General features: G+C 50.0%; 1 protein-coding gene across 3 annotated transcripts in view; it reads left to right on the top strand.

Annotated features, from left to right (window-relative positions):
* The window catches only part of GRIK4 (glutamate ionotropic receptor kainate type subunit 4), a 312480-nt gene that overhangs the window by 213727 nt on the left and 80658 nt on the right, over window positions 1-18095 (top strand). For all 3 annotated transcript variants that reach the window (XM_060017132.1, XM_060017131.1, XM_060017134.1), the window contains exon 10: window positions 15490-15597. In XM_060017132.1, coding sequence (XP_059873115.1) covers window positions 15490-15597 — 108 coding nt within the window. The remainder of the gene's footprint in view (window positions 1-15489; window positions 15598-18095) is intronic.

The following is an 18095-nucleotide window of genomic DNA, read 5'->3' as shown; positions in this document are numbered from 1 at the left end:
CATTCCTGGGCTGAAAACCTCACCGTGGCCCCCATTGGCTTTCAGGGTAAATGGCAGCTCCAGAGCAAGGCTGTCACGTGCTGGTCCCTGCCTACCTTCGAGCTTCGTCCTGTGCCATCCCCCCTCCGCCGCCCCATGCCTGCGCCCTCAGCCCCCATTTCTCACCCGGCCACTCCTGCCCAAGTCTCCAGAGCTCAGGGAGCCTGCTCCCTGGGCCTGCCTCTACTGTAGCTGTCACTCCAGGCTTGGGGACTCCGTGAGTACAGACCGCCCAGCTGGGAGTGGGGCTCAGCTTGGGCTGGGAGAAAAGATGCACCAGTGAACGAGGGACGGGGGTGCTAGGACCTGGGGAGTGTGCGGAGAGCGTGGGGCCCGAGGATTTTGTCACGAGCATGTTCCAAAGCCACTGCTCCCCATTTGTCCAAGAGAGATTCCACACGACAAGCCTCCCCATTGGCAACTGGAATTTGAAAATTGGAGTGGAAGGCCCCTCCGATCACTGATGCGTTTCTCCCTTCCATTTGCTTTCCGTTCTCTAACAGCAATAGTCCTCTCGTCAATTAAAAGTCTATCAAGTGCCTCATCCCGTGAGGGCATCTGGTTCTCCTGGCCACCCCCCAGGATGACTGACAGCCAAGGGGCCGAAGAGCTGGCTTCCGAAGGGTGTTGCCTGACGGCCTTCTCGCCTCCTGCCTCCCTGGCCCACAGATTTCTGGTTCTTTCTCCCAAAGCACAGGGACTTCCTGCTTATCAGCTCTGATGGAAAACTCACTGACTATAGAAGCTTATTCACACATCAGCCGGCAGACAAATTAGAGTTACTTAAAATTTCACCCGGGGCGGGGGGCTGCTTTGGGACAGAGGAGCAGGGTTTTAAAGGACTACGTTTGCAATCTATTTCTTGTAATATGCCCGATCACGCAGCCCGCCTGAGCTCAGCCTGGGGAAGTTTGCCAGCTCTGAGCGACTGCTTCCCGCGTCTCTTCAGCTGGCTCATGCCTGGGAGAGCTGCTAATTTAGTCTCAGGAAGCAGCCCGCATCAGTTCGCTCTGATGAGACACGGGGCAGGCTCCAGGCCAGAGGTGTGGGGAGCGCAGACAGGCGGGCAGGGGGAAGGGGAAATCCGGGGAGGTGAGAGGGAGCTGTATGCAGGGCGGGCACCATGGGGACATGGAAGGGCTCAGGCCAGCGCCAGCTCTCATAGCTCCCCACGTTCCGTCCCTTGATCGCATCCTCAGTAAAACGGGAACGACGGTCATCATAGGATCTGCTTTGTGAGTGTCATCAAATTTTTGAGAGAACAAAATGAAATATTTTTTATAGATGTGCTTTGAGGATTCCACTCTACTGTGCAAATTTTAGTTCTGCTGTCTCTCGGGGGGATGTCTGTCAATATATTTCTCTTTCTCTGCATGCAGTATTCCCGGGATCTCGCTTCTCGCCTGGTTTGGGGAAGACAGAAAGACAGAGCAGGGCTGAGCCATATGCTCACGTCACTCCTGCTGCAACTCCAGAGCCCTGCAAGAAGGCTGCAAGGGCCAGCCCGTGCCAACCAGGCTGGTAGAAATAAATTCTGCCAGCTGGCCCGTCCCTGCTTCAGGAAGGGTTCCCCATGGCCCTCCTCCACCCCTCCCTCTCCTTCCTCCGTCCCTAACCTCTGTCCTCCACTCCCTAACGTGGTGGTATCACCAGTTCCACTTTGCAGTGGCTTTGGGTGGGTGTGCAGATGAAAACCAGAAGTCAAGGCTCTACTCCTGGGAGAATCCCCAGCACATCTAGGGCCTGCCTGACATGGCACTGCCCAGACAAGAGCTGCTGACACCCACCCACCACCACCCCCCCGCAGCTAAAAGCTCCCCATCTTCCCAGAGCACGGTGAGGCCCAGCCACACAGCATCTCCCACCTGCAGCCTGCATCCATCTAGGGGCAGCAATGGGCCATCCTCAGTCCACCCTGAAAGCTCAGCGATGCGTCTTCCCCCAGCCTCCAGCATCCTCCTGACTCCTGGAGGACGGCAGACGGGGGTGATCAGCTTCATCCTTCAGCCCAGATGCTTCGTTAGGACCATTAGTTCAATTGGCATCTGCCGTTCAGAGCTCAAAGTTGTGTATTATTAATACAATTGCTTCTCCAAGATACATCTGTACCCGGCGAGCTTAACAAATGAAGCCGGGCACTCGCCATGCCCTGACTGTGTCGTGTTCGTGGGCAGTAATTTTCCTGTAAGATGAAAAATCTCGAGCATGCCTGAGCTCTCTGATAAATTCTCTCCTCGGCAGATAATTTGAAACGTCTTCCGTCTTCTGGGAGGTGAGAGAGGGCTGTGCAGCTGAGTCTTCATATTTACAGACTCTGCCGTGCACTCACCCCGTGCTAGTTTGATTATCTTCCAAAATGTTTAGAAGAGAGTCTGTGAGATTTTTGACCATATGAGAACAAAAGAGGGAGTTGAGGTGTAGGCAAAAGAAATCATCAAAATCAGTACATCTGTCCAAAAAGAAAGGTGATGTGGGCATCCTCGCTGCCCTGCTCGGGGAAATTTAACTTCTGAAACCCTCAGCTAGTTGGAGAGTCTGTTAGATTCCTAAGAGCCTCACTGGGGATTGGCATACTTAGCCAGAGTCCAGTGGGGTGAGCCGGGCTCCATTCCTGCCCTACGCAGTATTTATCTGTCACCAGAGCCACTGTTGGTTTGTTCTCTTTGGCAGGAGGAGTGGTGAGGGCGAGACTAGATTCCACTTCACATCCCAGAGGCTGGGGATTCGGGATAGAAGTCTGGGCACATCTTGGCAAGAGTCGGAAATTCAGGTGCAGACGAGTACAGTTGATCCTCGTTATTTGCAGATTCCATATTTGCAAATTGGTCTGCTCGCTAAAATATATTTGTAATCCCAATGCAGTAGTCCTGGTGCTTTCACAGACACGCACAGAGCAGTGAAAAATTTGAGTGGGTCGCCAGGCATGTTCCCAGCTGGGGTCCAGCAGGGTGATGCTCTGCCTTCTTTTGGCTCATACTGTAAACAAGTGTGCTTTTCACAGTCTCTGCAGTGTCATGTCTTTCCCATTTTTGTGCTTTTTCTTGGAGATTTTGCTGTTTAAAATGACCCCCGCACTTAATGCTGAAGTGCTATCTAGTGTTCCTAAGGGCAAGAAATCTGCAATGTGCCTTACAGAGGAAATACAGGCGTTAGAAAAGTGTTGTTCAGGCGTGACATCTAGTGCTGTTGTCCAATATTATTGAATCAACAGTATGTATTAAATAAGATGTCTATCAGCAGAAACACACGTAAATCAAGGTTATGTGCTAACTGGTCGATGAAAATGTTGTGACCAGAGGTTCGCAGGAACCTAACCCTGCTTTTCCCTTAGGAGAAATGGTTCAGTCTCCCTAATTCAGTGCTTGTGGCAACCTTATAGAACGCAACTACCATGAATAACGAGAACCAACTGTAATGAATTGAGCCAGGAGAGAAGACCAGGAAGGAGCAAACAAGAATGGCTGAAGTTTTCCTACAGTGGCCTTTTCCTTCTGCATTCATGACCCCATACTCCTGCTCTCTTGTTTTCTCACAGTGTCCAAGGACCTCATCTGCCCCTTGATACTCTGGCCTTGCTTCTGATTCCCCTGATGTAGAAGTAGAATCTAGATCCCACATTCTTGGGGCCGAAAGGATTAATAAAGGTCCTCTAGATGACTACTCAAATCAAATGCTTGAATTCTTGCAAATGTGTTCTCATGAAGTAGAGTCTGTGCTTGAATGCCTCCAGTGTTGGGGAACGCAATACCTATAGGGACAGCATATTCCATCTTGGGAAGCTCTCATTGTTAGAAAGTTTCTCCATCTATTGGGTGGAATTCTTTCTTTCTGAAGCCCGCTTCCTTTTGTCCTTAGTTCCATTTCTTGGGTTCACACATCTAGTCCATCCTTCCCAGAACTGCTTGTACTTGTTCCTTCTGGAATGTGATTTCAATCTCTTTCCTGGTCAATATGCTTGCAATCCACTCCAGTTAGTCTATGCTTCCCTGAAAGAGTGGTGTGTGGAACGATATGCAATATTCAGGTGTGGTCTGAGTAGAAGAGCACCCTCTTCCTTTGCATCAAACCTGCCATCCCTTTGTAAGTAGTGTGTGCCACTGACTGGGTGCTCAATAAATATCTGGTGAATTGAATAATAATGTGTTAACACTTTGATATTTATTTCCACGTTGACCAGCTCTCACACCAGGCTCTCTAATGGAGGAACGCCAGGCATCAACCAGCCCCTGGGCTCAGAGAGAGCTGTTTCCTGGCAGGTGGGACAGTGCCCTTCCTGGCATCCTTCTTGTAGGTGGCCACCTGCTTCATCTTTTTCTTTTTTAGTAGAACTTTTTTTTTTTAATTTTATCTTTGGCTGTGCTGGGTCTTTGCGGCGCGCGGGTTTCTCTAATTGCGGTGAGCAGGGGCCACTCTTCGTTGTGGTGCACGGGCTTGTCATTGAGGTGGCTTCTTTTGTTGTGGAGCATGGGCACTAGGCACGCAGCCTCAGTAGTTGTGTCTCGCAGGCTCTAGAGCACAGGCTCAGTAGTCGTGGTGCACGGGCTCAGTTGCTCCGTGGCATGTGCAATCTTTCTGGACCAGGGATCGAACCCATGTCCCCTCCATTGACAGGCAGATTCTTAACCACTGCACGACCAGGGAAGTCCAACCTGCTTCATCTTCGTGTCCAGGCAGCCGAGCTTCCAGTGCCCTCCTACGGTCACCTTCCGAGGCCTCTTTGTGTTGTCCCTCTCAGGCCTGTCTCTCTCCGGTTTTGCCCCAAAGCCCTTTGAAAAGCTATACCACATTATAAATCTACCTGACACTTTCAGGAATTCATGTATGAGTTGGAAGGGGCTAGACTAGATCCTTCTTTTATAGGTTAGATGACTGAAGACTAAAACGAAGGTACTTGCCCAAAGGAATTTCATAATTAAATTCAACAGACATTTCTTGAGCACCCATTCTAGGCCAGGCACTCTCCTGGGAGCTGGAGCTCCAAAGGGGAAATTATTAATGCAATTGTCAGATATTTACTAAGCACTGATTCCACACTAGGCATTGGGCATATGTGGGGAATAAGACAGAGCCTCACCAGTCATGGAATGTATTTTGTAGTTCAGGAAATGGACTTGAAACAAATAATTATCTAAATAATTATATGAAATAAATAATTATCTAAATAATTATATGATGAGTGCTACAAAGAAGAAGTTCAGGGCATTATGCCTGAGTCTCTGTGATGGGGAGTGAGAGGTTGGGAAGGGCCTCCCCAAGGCGGGGACATTCAGGCCGAGGGGTGATGGATAGCTGGGCATCCCCAGGTGGAGGGGACTGTGATGAGCCCGAACAAGGGCTGCCAGAGCTAGTGGTCACGTGTGCAATTCAGAGACCAGGGCCAGCTGAAGACAGGGCCACATCAGGAAACCAGAACCCCTGATGCTTTACTTTCTCCACTGTCCCCCACTGTCCTCTTCCTCAAACTTTATTTAAATATCCTCTCATATATCACCTCACACCAGTCAGAAAGGCCATCATCAAAAAATCTACAAACCATAAATGCTGGAGAGGGTGTGGAGAAAAGGGAACCCTCTTGCACTGTTGGTGGGAATGTAAATTGATACAGCCACTATGACGAACAGTATGGAGGTTCCTTAAAAAACTAAAAATAGAACTACCATACGAACCAGCAATCCCACTACTGGGCATATACCCTGAAAAAACCATAATTCAAAAAGAGTCATGTACCACAATGTTCATTGCAGCTCTATTTACAATAGCTAGGACATGGAAGCAACCTAGGTGTCCATCAACAGATGAATGGATAAAGAAGATGTGGCACATATATACAATGGAATATTACTCAGCCATAAAAAGAAACAAAATTAAGTTATTTGTAGTGAGGTGGATGGACCTAGAGACTGTCATACAGAGTGAAGTAAGTCAGAAAGAGAAAAACAAATACCATATGCTAACACATATATATGGAATCTAAAAACAAAAAATGGTTCTGAAGAACCTAGGGGTAGGACAGGAATAAAGACGCAGACATAGAGAATGGACTTGAGGACACATGGAAGGGTAAGGGTAAGCTGGGATGAAGTGAGAGAGTGGCATGGACGTATATACACTACCAAATGTAAAATAGATAGCTAGTGGGAAGCAGCTGCATAGCACAGGGAGATCAGCTCGGTGCTTTGCGACCACCTAGAGGGGTGGGCTAGGGAGGGTGGGAGGGAGACACAAGAAGGAGGAGATATGGGGATGTATGTATATGTATAGCTGATTCACTTTGTTATACAGCAGAAACTAACACACCATTGTAAAGCAATTATACTCCAATAAAGATGTTAAAATAAATAAATATCCTCTCATAAATACGTAAGTCAGAATCAAAGGCAAGGCAAAGCAAAGTCTGACCTCAGGGATGTGGACTTTCAAGCAGGAAAGCTTATGGCAAATACCAATGGATAAGAAATAACAATTAAAATGTTTTCCAAACATTTAACTACACATCCACAGCCCAGGAAAATTAATATCTTGGGGGCAGTGCAGCAGAGTGGACCTGCCTGGGTTGAATCCGCATTATGTGTGGAACTTTGGGCAAGAAAGCTAACCTCTCCGAGCCTCAGTTTTCTAATCTGTAAAATGGGGATGATAGTATCAATAGTGCCTCCCTTATAGTGTGGTTGGGAAGATTAAATAACAAATGTAAAGCATTTAGTCCAGTATTTGACATGTGATAAATGCTCAAAAGTATCAGCTTGTATAATTTTCTTGTAGTTAGTCCTTTACTAACTAGTTACTAACTAGTAACTTGTAGTTAGTCCTTTACTAACTAGTTACTAACTAAAGGACTAGTTAGTCCTTTACCAACTAGTTACTTACTAAGTAACTAGGATAGGAGTTCACTGATGCCCAAAATGTATTTATGCAGCATCAGTTGTGTTGCAGGTACTCTGCTAGAGGCTGCGTATAGAGTAGTGAACAGGTAAGGTGTCCGAATCCCCTGGGCCAGGCACTTTCATCCTTTTTGAACATGACTCGCATTCTGGTTGCCAATCCAGGGTGCACATTAACACCCACCTACACATAATTGAAACCAAAGCTTATGAAACAGTAGTTGCCCCTGGTGTGTGGGTTGCACTCTGATCTATTCTGGATATATATTTCATTTTTAAAATGCAGGTCTGGACCCACTAAATTGATTTCCTAACCCACTAAAGGGTAGCAGCCGCAGTTGAACAAAACACTACCTTAGACCAACTCAGCTGAAGGCTTCATCAGCCCAGGAAGGGCTCATTTGATAGGGAGTCTTCCCAGCTTTCCCCGGGATCGTTTTTGATCTCTTACCTTTGGCATTTGCCACTGTTGTCCTTTGATCCTGGGTTTTTACAGTATTGTGCATGTAAGCACATGTTTTCCGCTAAAAGAATATTTTGGCTGAGAGAATGAGCTCTTCCACCAACATCGATAACTCCCTCTGTTCCCCAGGTCAACCCCTGAGGCAGGGGCCCTCACTCGTGATCCAGTCTCCCATGTGAAGTAAAGTTTTATGATTGGAGATATTAGATTTAAAGTCCATAAACATTTTGTTCCTTCATGCCAGGGGTTCACCACAGAGGCTTACATTACAGATCTTTTTGGCTGGTCATATATCAAGGCACAGACCTATACTATAGACACTCCAAACTATAACTCAGTCTCAATTCCTGGGGCCTCTAGCCATGGTGGTTCACATCTGACTGTCATTCTTCCTGCCTGTATGTTGAAATTAGTTCCGTGAACTCAAGGAGACACTAATACATTATTTTATGTATTCTTCCTAGTGAGGACTTCAACTTTGAACCCTGAAACTGAGGTTAAAAAAACTGAGTCGTTGGTTATGGCTCGTCCACCTTTGGGATGGCCCTAGAGAACAAGGATCTGGAAGAAAGAGCTTGCGTTTGCATAGGGCTTTAAACTTTTGTCACATCTGTGATCACCTCATATCATCCCAATAAGAGGAGAAGGGGAGAAAGACTAACTACCCTTGTCTTATAGGCAGCAAAATTGACTTCCCAGGGCCACACAGCACATGGCAGGGTAGATCTTGACTTCTGGTCAGCTGCATTTCCACCAGACGGACAGTAGTGCTATTATCTTAAGTTCCCATGGCTTATTAGGGCTCATCGAAAGCCATCGTACACACTAACTCAGTTGCTTAGCAACAGCATTGCTGTACTATGGGTAGGCAGATTCGTTTATTTCCACTTTGCAGATGAGGAAGATTCAGAGAGGTTAAGTGACTTGCTCTAGGTCACAGAGCTTATGCATGGCAGAAGAGTTAAGAAAATGTAGGTCTCCTGGTGCTGTCCCACTGCATCTTCCCGTGCTAAGCCCCTAAGAAACTACCCTGTGCCTTGGTCAGGATCACTCTCGTGGACTCTTGTAGCTGAATACCTTCAGGTCTGTATTCTCCAAAGAACAAGTTCACGGTGATCAGAGAGGTGTGTGGGAAGGCCCAGATCTTAAGGTCGGGGTAGCCTGCACTTGCCCTACCCCGACCAGATAGTATAGCAGTAAATGGGACCTGAGTTCAAATCCCAGTTGCATCCTCTATGAACTGTGATCCTCAGCAAGTTGTTTGACATCTCTGAGTCTCAATTTCAATCATTCATTCATTCAACAAAAACTTGTATGAAATGCCTACTTTAAGCCTTTAAGTGTTATTACTGTTGTCTGAAGCGCCTACATTTCTCAGGTGGGAATGATAACAGGGTTGTGATGCAGAATCAGAGAAATTTACATAAGCAAATCAAGTGGCTGAGTGCCCAGCGTGCAAAGGTGATCAGTAAGTGTTTGCGAACTCTGACTCTGGAGCAGAAGGACTTGCCAGGCCGTGGAGTTACGTCAGCCTGTCTAGAAGCTGCATCCTGGCAGCGCTGATGCAAAGAACAATCATCTACACGTACATAGAATATTAAATGTTACAGAGCCGTGTGTGTACTCACAGAGGCAGGTACGGATGTCAGGAAATCCCTCAGGGTTTTAAACATGAATCCCTTTTTACCTATTTGGTAGAGAACAAAGCGGCAAAATGACAACCTCAAGTGATTCTAGGCGGGAGCGAGAAGCGTGTGGCTGCTCTGGGCAGGACCACCCAGCTCAGGCGACAGCGGAGGGCTCTCCTCCTGCGGCACAGGGAGAAAGACAGGTGGTGAGCAATGGTCTCATTAATGAATGTATAATGACAGCCCGGGCCAGATGCTCTAAAGGAAAAGAATGTGGTTCGGGGAGAAGTTTGACTTTGGGAGTTAAAGGAAAGGCTTCCTGAAGGTAGTGATTTCTCAACTGAGACCTGAGGCTTTAACAGGTATAAACTAGATGAAGGTTTGGAAAACTTCTTTCTATAAAATAGGCCCAGATAGTAAAAATTTAGACTTTGCAGCTTTACTGCTGCAGGTGAGTGCAGTCACAGACAGTACAACAGTGAATCGGCGTGACTATGTTCCAATAAAACTTTATTTCCTGAAACAGGCAGTGGGCCGGATTGGGCCTGTAGTCCGTGGTCTGCCAACCCCTGGACTAGCTGAAATGGGGCTGGGGGCCAAGGGGTCGGGCAGCAAGGAGAGTCCAGACAGGGAACAGCACGCACAGAGACCCTGGCAGGAAGGCGCTTGTTGCACGTGAGCTCATAGGTGTGCCGGGAGCACAGATAAAGCCGGGAAAGAGGGTGTGAGATGAGCGTGGAGGGTGGGCAGAGGCCAGGCCTCACGGGGCTTGGTGGGCCATGTTAAGGATTTTGGTTTCTATCCTTAAACGAAAGTGGGAGAAGAATTGAAGGGTTTCAGCAGGGGCCGGTGTGATCATAGTTGAGACTTGATAGAGACGGCTGGCTGCTTCTGAGTGGAGAACAGAACAAAGAGAGGCCCCGGGGGACCCTAGTCCAGGGCAAGTTCAGTGGGAGCTTGGATTAGGGTGGGGGGCAGGGAAAGGTGAGAAATTAAGTGACTTGCTCAGGGTCACCCAGCCCCGAGGTCACAGTGCTGGATGCTAATGCGGTCTCTGGGTGACACACAACCAGCTCTTTCAGCAGGTGATGCCTGCGGTCAGGGCCCCTGGACAAGCATTTCCCATGGTGCATTGCTGAGGGAGTGACCAGCTTGCTTACGCTGATCCAGGGTCACACGGCAGACCACACTCATTCAACTGTACAGCACCCACCTCTCCAGGGGACCGTGGGTTGCCCATATCAATGACACAGGGTCTGTTCACTAAAGGCCCCATCAGGCCTTATCTGTACTTCCCTTACAGCAGTTCTTTCAGGCTTGGTCACTTGGTTGCTCAGCCAGGAATCTTAAACACAACTGCTGGAAGGAAAGGACCAATTCGAGACAGCTATCCAAATAGCAGAAGGAAATGACGGTTCACAATCAGAAAAGAGACACTATGAAAAGTAGACAAATTAACTTAGGAAAGCACGGAAATGAGGGTGAGAGGCCATCACATTTCAGTAACCAATGAGCAGCACTATATCACAGGACAGGATAATAACTGGCTTCAAAATGATGACACTGCATGAAGGTAAAGATGTTTCCTCTGTTTAAGAGGACGGCAGAAAGTATAATTCCCTTTGAAAGAATTTTGGGAAATAATACTTGCAAATAAATAATTAAGACCCTCCCCCCAATTTTAGTGCTTAAAGGAGCAACATTATTATTTTTTAATTTGAATTTTATATACAGCCAGGGAGCAAGGTGATGATTATTAATTTATATAGATTCTGTGTCCTTTGAGGAAGTTGGATAAATGATGCTTTCTGTGCACGTGCGAACACGTGTCATATCAGTTATATTTACCTCGATTTTCATATTTGACAAAGCACTTCTAGTTTCTTCTGAGAGCATAGAATCAGCCGTGGGAAGGAATACACATTTGTTTCAAATATTGTGATCGCAATGAAGCAGCACGTTGATTTTTTCCACACCTCAGCTCTGTGATTCAGGTAACTTATTACCTAGGTGGACATCACTTTCCTTACTCATAAGTAGGGTGGCAGTGAGATGCGTAAGCATAAACGAGCGTCCAGCACAGGGCCTGTGAGCGTGGTGGCGGCAGCTTGCCCGGCCAGCCAGAGCCCGTTATACACTTTTCCCAACTCAGTGTCCCGTGACTGCATGTGGGTAGCGTGAAGTCAGCCATGGTGGGTGTGTTTACACCACAGACGTGGGCAGATCAGACAAGGCCTTTTTTCCTGGAGAGCCAGTTTTTAAACGTTTCCTAGCTTGCCACAGGTGCGCCCTCAGCCTCTCTTCATTCCTGCACCCTTGCCTCTCCCTGACGTCATGTTTGTCGTCTGAGTTGCTCTATGTGCTTTGCTCGAATCCAGCTTGCATCAGAGTCACTGGAGAGCTGGTTACAATACGTACTGCTGGGTCCTGCTCCTAGACTGTCTGATTTAGTCAATCTGGAACGGGGCCCAAGAATTGGCATTTCTAACGCTGACATTGCCGGCGCAGGAACCAGAGTATGAGACACTGGTCTCCTCTACTCAACTGGAGTCTACAGTTGAGGGCACAGAAGAGATGCCCATCTTCTGTCTCAGACGATGGCATGACAAATTCTATGAATACTCACCTAGTTCTTGGCACATATACCATCAGATTTCATCTCCTTAAGAACCCTAGGAAGTAATCATTACTATTTTAACCCCCATTTTATAGATGGGGAAACTGAGGCTCAGAGGGATTAAGTAACTCACCCAGGGTCACACAGCTCATAAGCAGAGAAGCCAAGTTAAACTCAGGTCCTCCCACTGAGGACCGTTGCATTCGTGGTACAGACAATGCAGGGGCCGTTGCATTCGTGGTACAGACAATGCAGGGGCCGTTGCATTCGTGGTACAGACTGTGAAAAGCTCAGTGCTGAGTAGAGGCTGGAGTCAGCACGCCCAGCTGCGCACCCGCAGGGCCACATCAGCCCAGGGGTGCCTTTTTCTTACCTGCCTTGAGGTGCTGTATGGGCTTGCAGTGGTGGTGTCCAAATCCATACCCTCTCCTCCCTTCACTGCAACCCCTGGAGTCTCTAAACTGGTGGGAAGGCAGAGCAAGTGGGAGAGACAGAAAGCACAGAGAGCGGGCCACGGAAAGACATTATCTGAAGCATAGTCAAGCCGGCACACGTGGGCCTGCGGAAGAGGTTTACAAAGCCGCTGTCCCTGCAGGAGGTTCAGGGGCAGGTGTCAGCGGGGTGGAGCAAGGGAATTTGGCTGGAGACAGAGCCGCAGATTGTCGGTGATGAGCGCTGTCTCTCCTGCCCACCCCTGGCATGTGTGTGGCATGCAAGATGCCCAGTGGGTGGGGCGATTAGCCTGTATCCCAGGGCGCCTGGCTCTGGCTCCTGCTCTCCTTCCCACTGCCTTTCCTCAGTTAGATTGCTCCGGGTTATAGCTGCCAAAGCCGCTTTGTTGGATCTGATGAGTTTATTAATTTCTTGGGGGCTAATGGGAGGGTTGGTGGGACATTCATTTCCTGACTGGAGCTTGGGGGCTGATTTGTCTTTTTGCCACGTCCCCGGAGGTGGGTGTGGGAGGCGACATGGCTCGGGCTGTCGGATCTGGGTCTGGGTAAATTATTTCTGTCTCTGGCTTTTGTGGCAACCTACCTACCTCGTGGCTTGGGTCAGACAGGGAGTGTGGAGCTGGGGCAGGCAATCAGTGAGGACTGGGTCCCCTGAGAACAATGGGGGGGGAAATGGGGGGGGAGTGGGGGGGAGGTCTTGCTGGTCCTGTCGGTGTGAAGTGCATGTTTAGATGACAGGACTCTGAGAAGCTCAGTCCTGTCCCAAACATCCAGGTGCTGACATCCGGCCTAATTGTTCTTTATGTCCTTCTGTCCAAATCTGGCCCTTCCTATCCTAGGAGACTGTCAGAAGCCAATTCTAGCCATTTTGCAGAGAGGGAAGCAGCCTCATTTCACCTGACTTTGTGGATGTAAAAACCCAGGAGGGAAAAAGCCGTGTCCAGGGTTCTTGCTGTGTGGCCGAGACTCCTTTGAGCCTTTCTCCTCCTCCTTATGTGGAGGAGCCCTTGGCATCCCCGCCCAAGAGACAGCAGCGGACACGGAAAAGTCTTGGATTTAGGAGTCAGACAGCTCTGTGTTCAAGCCCGTGCATCACCTGCTAGCCAGGTGACCTTAGGCAAGCCATTAAACCTCTGAGCCCCAGTTTCCTCGTACATAAAAACATCATCACTACTTCACAAGGCTGGTGGGAGAATTCAAAGAGATGATAGAACACATCCAGCACAGGAGGGGTCCGGTAACTATTGCTCTCCTTTGCCCTTCACTTGAAAATCTAGCTGCTTATCCCTCATCTTCCCCTTCTCTCTCCCCTGCCGAGAGAGGGGAGGGGGGGAAGCTCGGGCCGTACCCTGACCTGGCTGGTCCCCCCTGTGGACCCTCCAGAGACCAGAGGACGCTTGCCTACCTCCTGTTCATGCCCTACCGACAGCAGCACTCAGCCCAAGTGATGGTTTCCCCGGCCTCCAAGTACCGGTCCTGAGCAGGGTGCCGGGCTGTGAGCACGAGCAAGCCAGCCCCTCACAGGCTAGCCGGGGAGGTGGACAAGTAAACAAGACGTGCAGTAGGACGCTGGAAGAGCCGGGCAGGAGAGCCACGAAGGCTTCCTTGGCGAGGCTCATCCAGGGTTAAGAGCCCAGGGGTTAACGCTCAGGGGTCTCAGCTGATGGGGAGGTGACCTCGGGCAAGTTGGGCTCCTATCTTGGCGTCAGTTTCTTTATCTAGACGGGGCTTCCGGTGTGGATGTGCAGAGCACACGACTTGTAAACTAAAATGAGCAGGGGCACGTGCCTCACTTTTCTGCCCACGCAGAGGTGGGGAAACCTGCCCAGCCCCCTCTGGTGGCGTCCTTGCTGAGGCTTGGAGAGGGGTTTTTGGTCATCTCTCCTTTGGCAGGTGAAAGACTCACCTGGGGAGACCATCGGGCTCCTGCCTGGACCTGGAGGCATCCAGCCTGGCCCTCCCCTCTTCAAGGTCCAGACCATGACGTCAGGGAGATGGTTACTGCCCCCTGTGACCCCCAACGCTCCGGCCCCGGGGGAGGGGGGGTGGGGACCAAGAGTGAGATGTGTCTTTATTGTGGTTGGAGCTTCCACAGGAGGAACCCAGAGCCCAGCTCTGGTGGGTAGAGCCATGTGGCATCCATGGAACTTGTGAGGGTTTTCCAGGGAAGCTGCCGCTGGGGCCTGGCAGAGGCGGATGTGTGCATTTCATTGGTTTCCTAGCCAGCTATCAGCCATCTCTCCTGGTGGCCCACCTCCAGCACCCAGCAGCAGAAGTGAGTTGCCAGGGGCTCCAGCCAGTAGAAATGTCTTGGTAGCACACACACGTATGTGTAGTTATAGAAAGGGTTCCACTGAGAAAACAAACTCCCTAAAAACCCAATGATGCTGAATTTCGATTTAGGTGACTTTCTAAAATGGGGGAACTGAGTAAGTTGCGGGTATGTTCCCCCCTAGGAGTCAAGACAATGGGGAAAAGGAAGGAAACAAGCATTTATTGAGTTTCAGCTGAAATACATTCTCACAATGACCACATAATGTTTCTATTATTCCCATTTTACAGATGAGGAAAAACCTTCAGAGAGGTTCAGTCATTTCTGGGTTTACTCAGTGGAGATCCACCCTCGTGGGTCTGGCTGAACCATGTACCCTCGAACTGGCACATGCACGATCTCAGCTGGCTCTAAGAAGGCAGAGCAAACGTTACTGCCTCCATCTATAGCTGGGGAAACTGAAACTCGCAAAGATCGAAGTAATTTGCGTAGGTTCTGGCAGCCAGCAAAGTGAATCCACCAGGACTAGAGCCTGGTCTTCCTTCCCTCTTCTGGTTCATCCATCCATTGTGCAGCCAGCAAAGCGAATCCACCAGGACTAGAGCCTGCTCTTCCTTCCCTCTTCTGGTTCATCCATCCATTGAACCGTGCAGCAAACATTTATTGAAGAGCCTCGTAAGGCCAGTTCTCTCCAGTAGCCTTTCTGGTTCTTATTTAGATAATGAGCTTTATGGAAGGCAGACTGTAGTGAAAGGGAAGGCTCTGTCCTGCCTCCAGATGATGCAATTCCAGGGGCTCCCTTCCCTTCTGGGTGAGAGAGCATCCCTGAACTGCGTTGCGTTCCTGATTTCTTTTTCCATTTTCCTCTTCCACCTCTCTCTTAAGTCTTCCCCTCCCCTCGCAGTCTCCCCACCCACCCCTGACCCCCCAGCCCTGGTAGCTCCGCCCCGGTCCCGCCCCTCTGCTCTGCACTCTGCGTCCCTCCCTCCTTCTGTGATGTACATGTACCCCCGCCGGAGGCAGGGGACCGGCCTCTCAGCTCCCCCAGCCCTGGAGGCCCGAAGGACCTCAGCACCCCAGCTCCCCAGCCTTCTCCTCCCCCCACCCCTTCCCAGCCTGTCTCCTTGGTCTCCTCAGATCGGCCAGTGGCACGTGGCAGACGGCCTCAGCATGGACAGCCGCCTCTACGCCTCCAACGTCTCCGACAGTCTCTTCAATACCACCCTGGTCGTCACCACCATCCTGGTAAGCGGGTGCCCCCTGGGCCTCCCAGCTGCCACTCTCCGGGGTGCCTCCTCCATCTCCAGGCGTTCCCAGCCTCCCCGTGAACAGAAGATGGGAGCTCTAATCACAGCACGGAGGCCAATTTATGACAGTGTAATTAAACTCAAGTTGTTGTTTCATATGGAAATGATATCTGATGAGTTCCAAAGCAGCTGGGGAAGCAGGATGGGGTGGCAAGACAGCACAGTTTGTGGACGCCTCTTCCAGGCGCACCCTGACAGCCAGGGCAGCTGTGCACAGCCAAGGGCAGGGCACCTAGGACACGCGGGAGAAGTCCCCCAGGGCGGCTCCTACTCTTTCACGACAGCCTGCTTTGCTGGGTGCCTACTTGTACAAGTTGCATCCCTGGCAGTGGACACCTGAATCTCAATGGGTTTGCATGGCCTCTTTCTTCATTTCCAGATGGTCAGAAGAAAGTTCGCAATCTGTAGGGCAAGGGACCATCTGCCTTTTTTATTTGATTCATTTCTCTTCGACAATTACCAAGCCCTTCCCCCATGTGCCAGGCACTGTGCTCATTCTTGGAGACACGAAGCTGAGTAAGACTCAGTCTCTGTCCTCAAACAGGCTGTAATTTATTAGACGGCACAAATCAAGTGCGTTCACGGCCAAAGTCATCTTCTTCTCCCCTCTCCCCATCCCGAAGACTTCAGGTTTTAAAAGATTTGTCCATTAACCAACTGCATGTATTAAGTAATTATGAGTTTGCCCCCTTCCCCCACCTCCTTTTAACCAATCAAAAACCTATTTCCCTGCCGGGCCCAGCATCTTATCCACAGGAGATAATCAGTGTGGCCGCACTGATGGAATCCCAGCCCCAAACAGACTCGACTGTTAGCCTGTTTAGCCTATTGTGCTGTTGCTAACTGTGCAAGGTTTGGAAACGTGTCCGTTTCTTTCAGGCTTTCGAGATGATAAAAAGAGCTCAGGGACCTCCATCACTACATTCATGAGCTCCTGGGGCTCAGGAGCCCTGCACTGAAATAACTGATCCCCCGTGAGCAGAGCAGGATAAAAGCCAGGAAAGAGGCGCACGCCTAGCGCCATGGGGGGTGAACGAGAGAGAGGTCCCATGCCATCGGGGAGGTCAGCAAAGCTTCCAAGGAGAGGGACATTGAGGATGGGCCCCCAAAGACAGGGCTGATGAGGAGGGAGAAGTGGACTAAGAGAGTATTATCAGGCACTCAGGAAATGCCAAAAAGTGCAGGTTTCTAGGAAATGGGCATTGGTAGAGAGGGAAAGGCCTGAGGCTGGAGAAGTGGGCTGGGCCCATAATGCTTAGGGACTTGAATGTCAAGCTTGTGAGTTCTCCCTTCGTTTGGTACAAGACAGGGGCTCACCGAATATTTTCAGTCATTCGTTCAGTGAACATTTGGGGGGCACTCCTGTGTGCTGGGCGCTGTTCTAGGTGCTCAGGTGTAGACAGAGCTGAGGAAGGGGAGAGGGGTTGCTGGCTTCACTGAGAAGGGCACATCCGAGTAGAGACCTGATGAGGTGAGGTGACAACCACGTGGCCGTCTGGGAAGGAACATTCCAGGCAGAGGGAACAAAGCAAAGGATGGAGAAGGCAGTTCCAGCTCGCAGGGTTTTAGCCACTCCCCATCTCAGCCCAACCTGAGCTCATCTGAACCAACGTGGAAATGTCAGCTGGATTTGGGGGGGGTGTCACCAAGCCCCTGAGACCTGGGGGCGCCTGGCTGAGCTGTAGCGATGCTGACCGGCAGTCCTGGCCGAGTTGGGACAACACGCGCACGGTTGCTGGGACCTGCTCTGCCTCTGAAGGACTTCCTGAGTCTGTCACCTGCTGTCCATCCTCAAGCGCATGCCCTAACATAGGTGTAGCCACCTCTTCACTGGAGCTGCGTGTGGCCTCCTCAAAGATCCCCTTCTCACTTGTTCAGTCTGTCTCTCCCTAGCCCCGCCCTTCTGGCTGCGCGGTCATTCTAAAATCAGAACCGTCCTGTCATTTCCTCACTTCAGTGCTGCCCAGGAGCGACCGGCCCTGAGCTTGGAATATAAACCTCTCGTCATGCAGCCCAGCCTGCTGTACCTGCTTCCTCTCCATGCCACGTGGGGTCTGGCAGCATTGGACTGCCTGACACTTCCTCACTGCGTCATGCTGTTCCCTGCCTCTGTACATGCTGTTCCCTCTGCCTGGAATACCCTCTCTGTGAATTCCTGTTTCCACCTGGAAATACTTGTACAGCCTTCACAGCTTGGCTCTGATGTCCCCTCTTCCGTGAGGTCTTCCCTCATCTGCCTCCTGCCTGCTCCCTGCCTCTCACATTTTGTACACACCTTTCTCCTATTAGAGTTGATGTTTACAGCTCTACCTCCCCTTCCAGAATGAGGGCTCCTGAAAGACTGGGGGGCCTGACACAAAGTAGGAGCCTGATAATTACAATTTTCTTTTCTTTTTCTTTTTCTTTTTTTTGGCTGTATTGGGTCTTCGTTGTTGT

The sequence above is a fragment of the Delphinus delphis genome, chromosome 8, assembly GCF_949987515.2.
Source record: "Delphinus delphis chromosome 8, mDelDel1.2, whole genome shotgun sequence".
NCBI classification, from domain to species: domain Eukaryota; kingdom Metazoa; phylum Chordata; class Mammalia; order Artiodactyla; family Delphinidae; genus Delphinus; species Delphinus delphis.
Note: the sequence above shows the minus strand (reverse complement) of the source record. Positions and strands in the feature narration are given on the sequence as shown.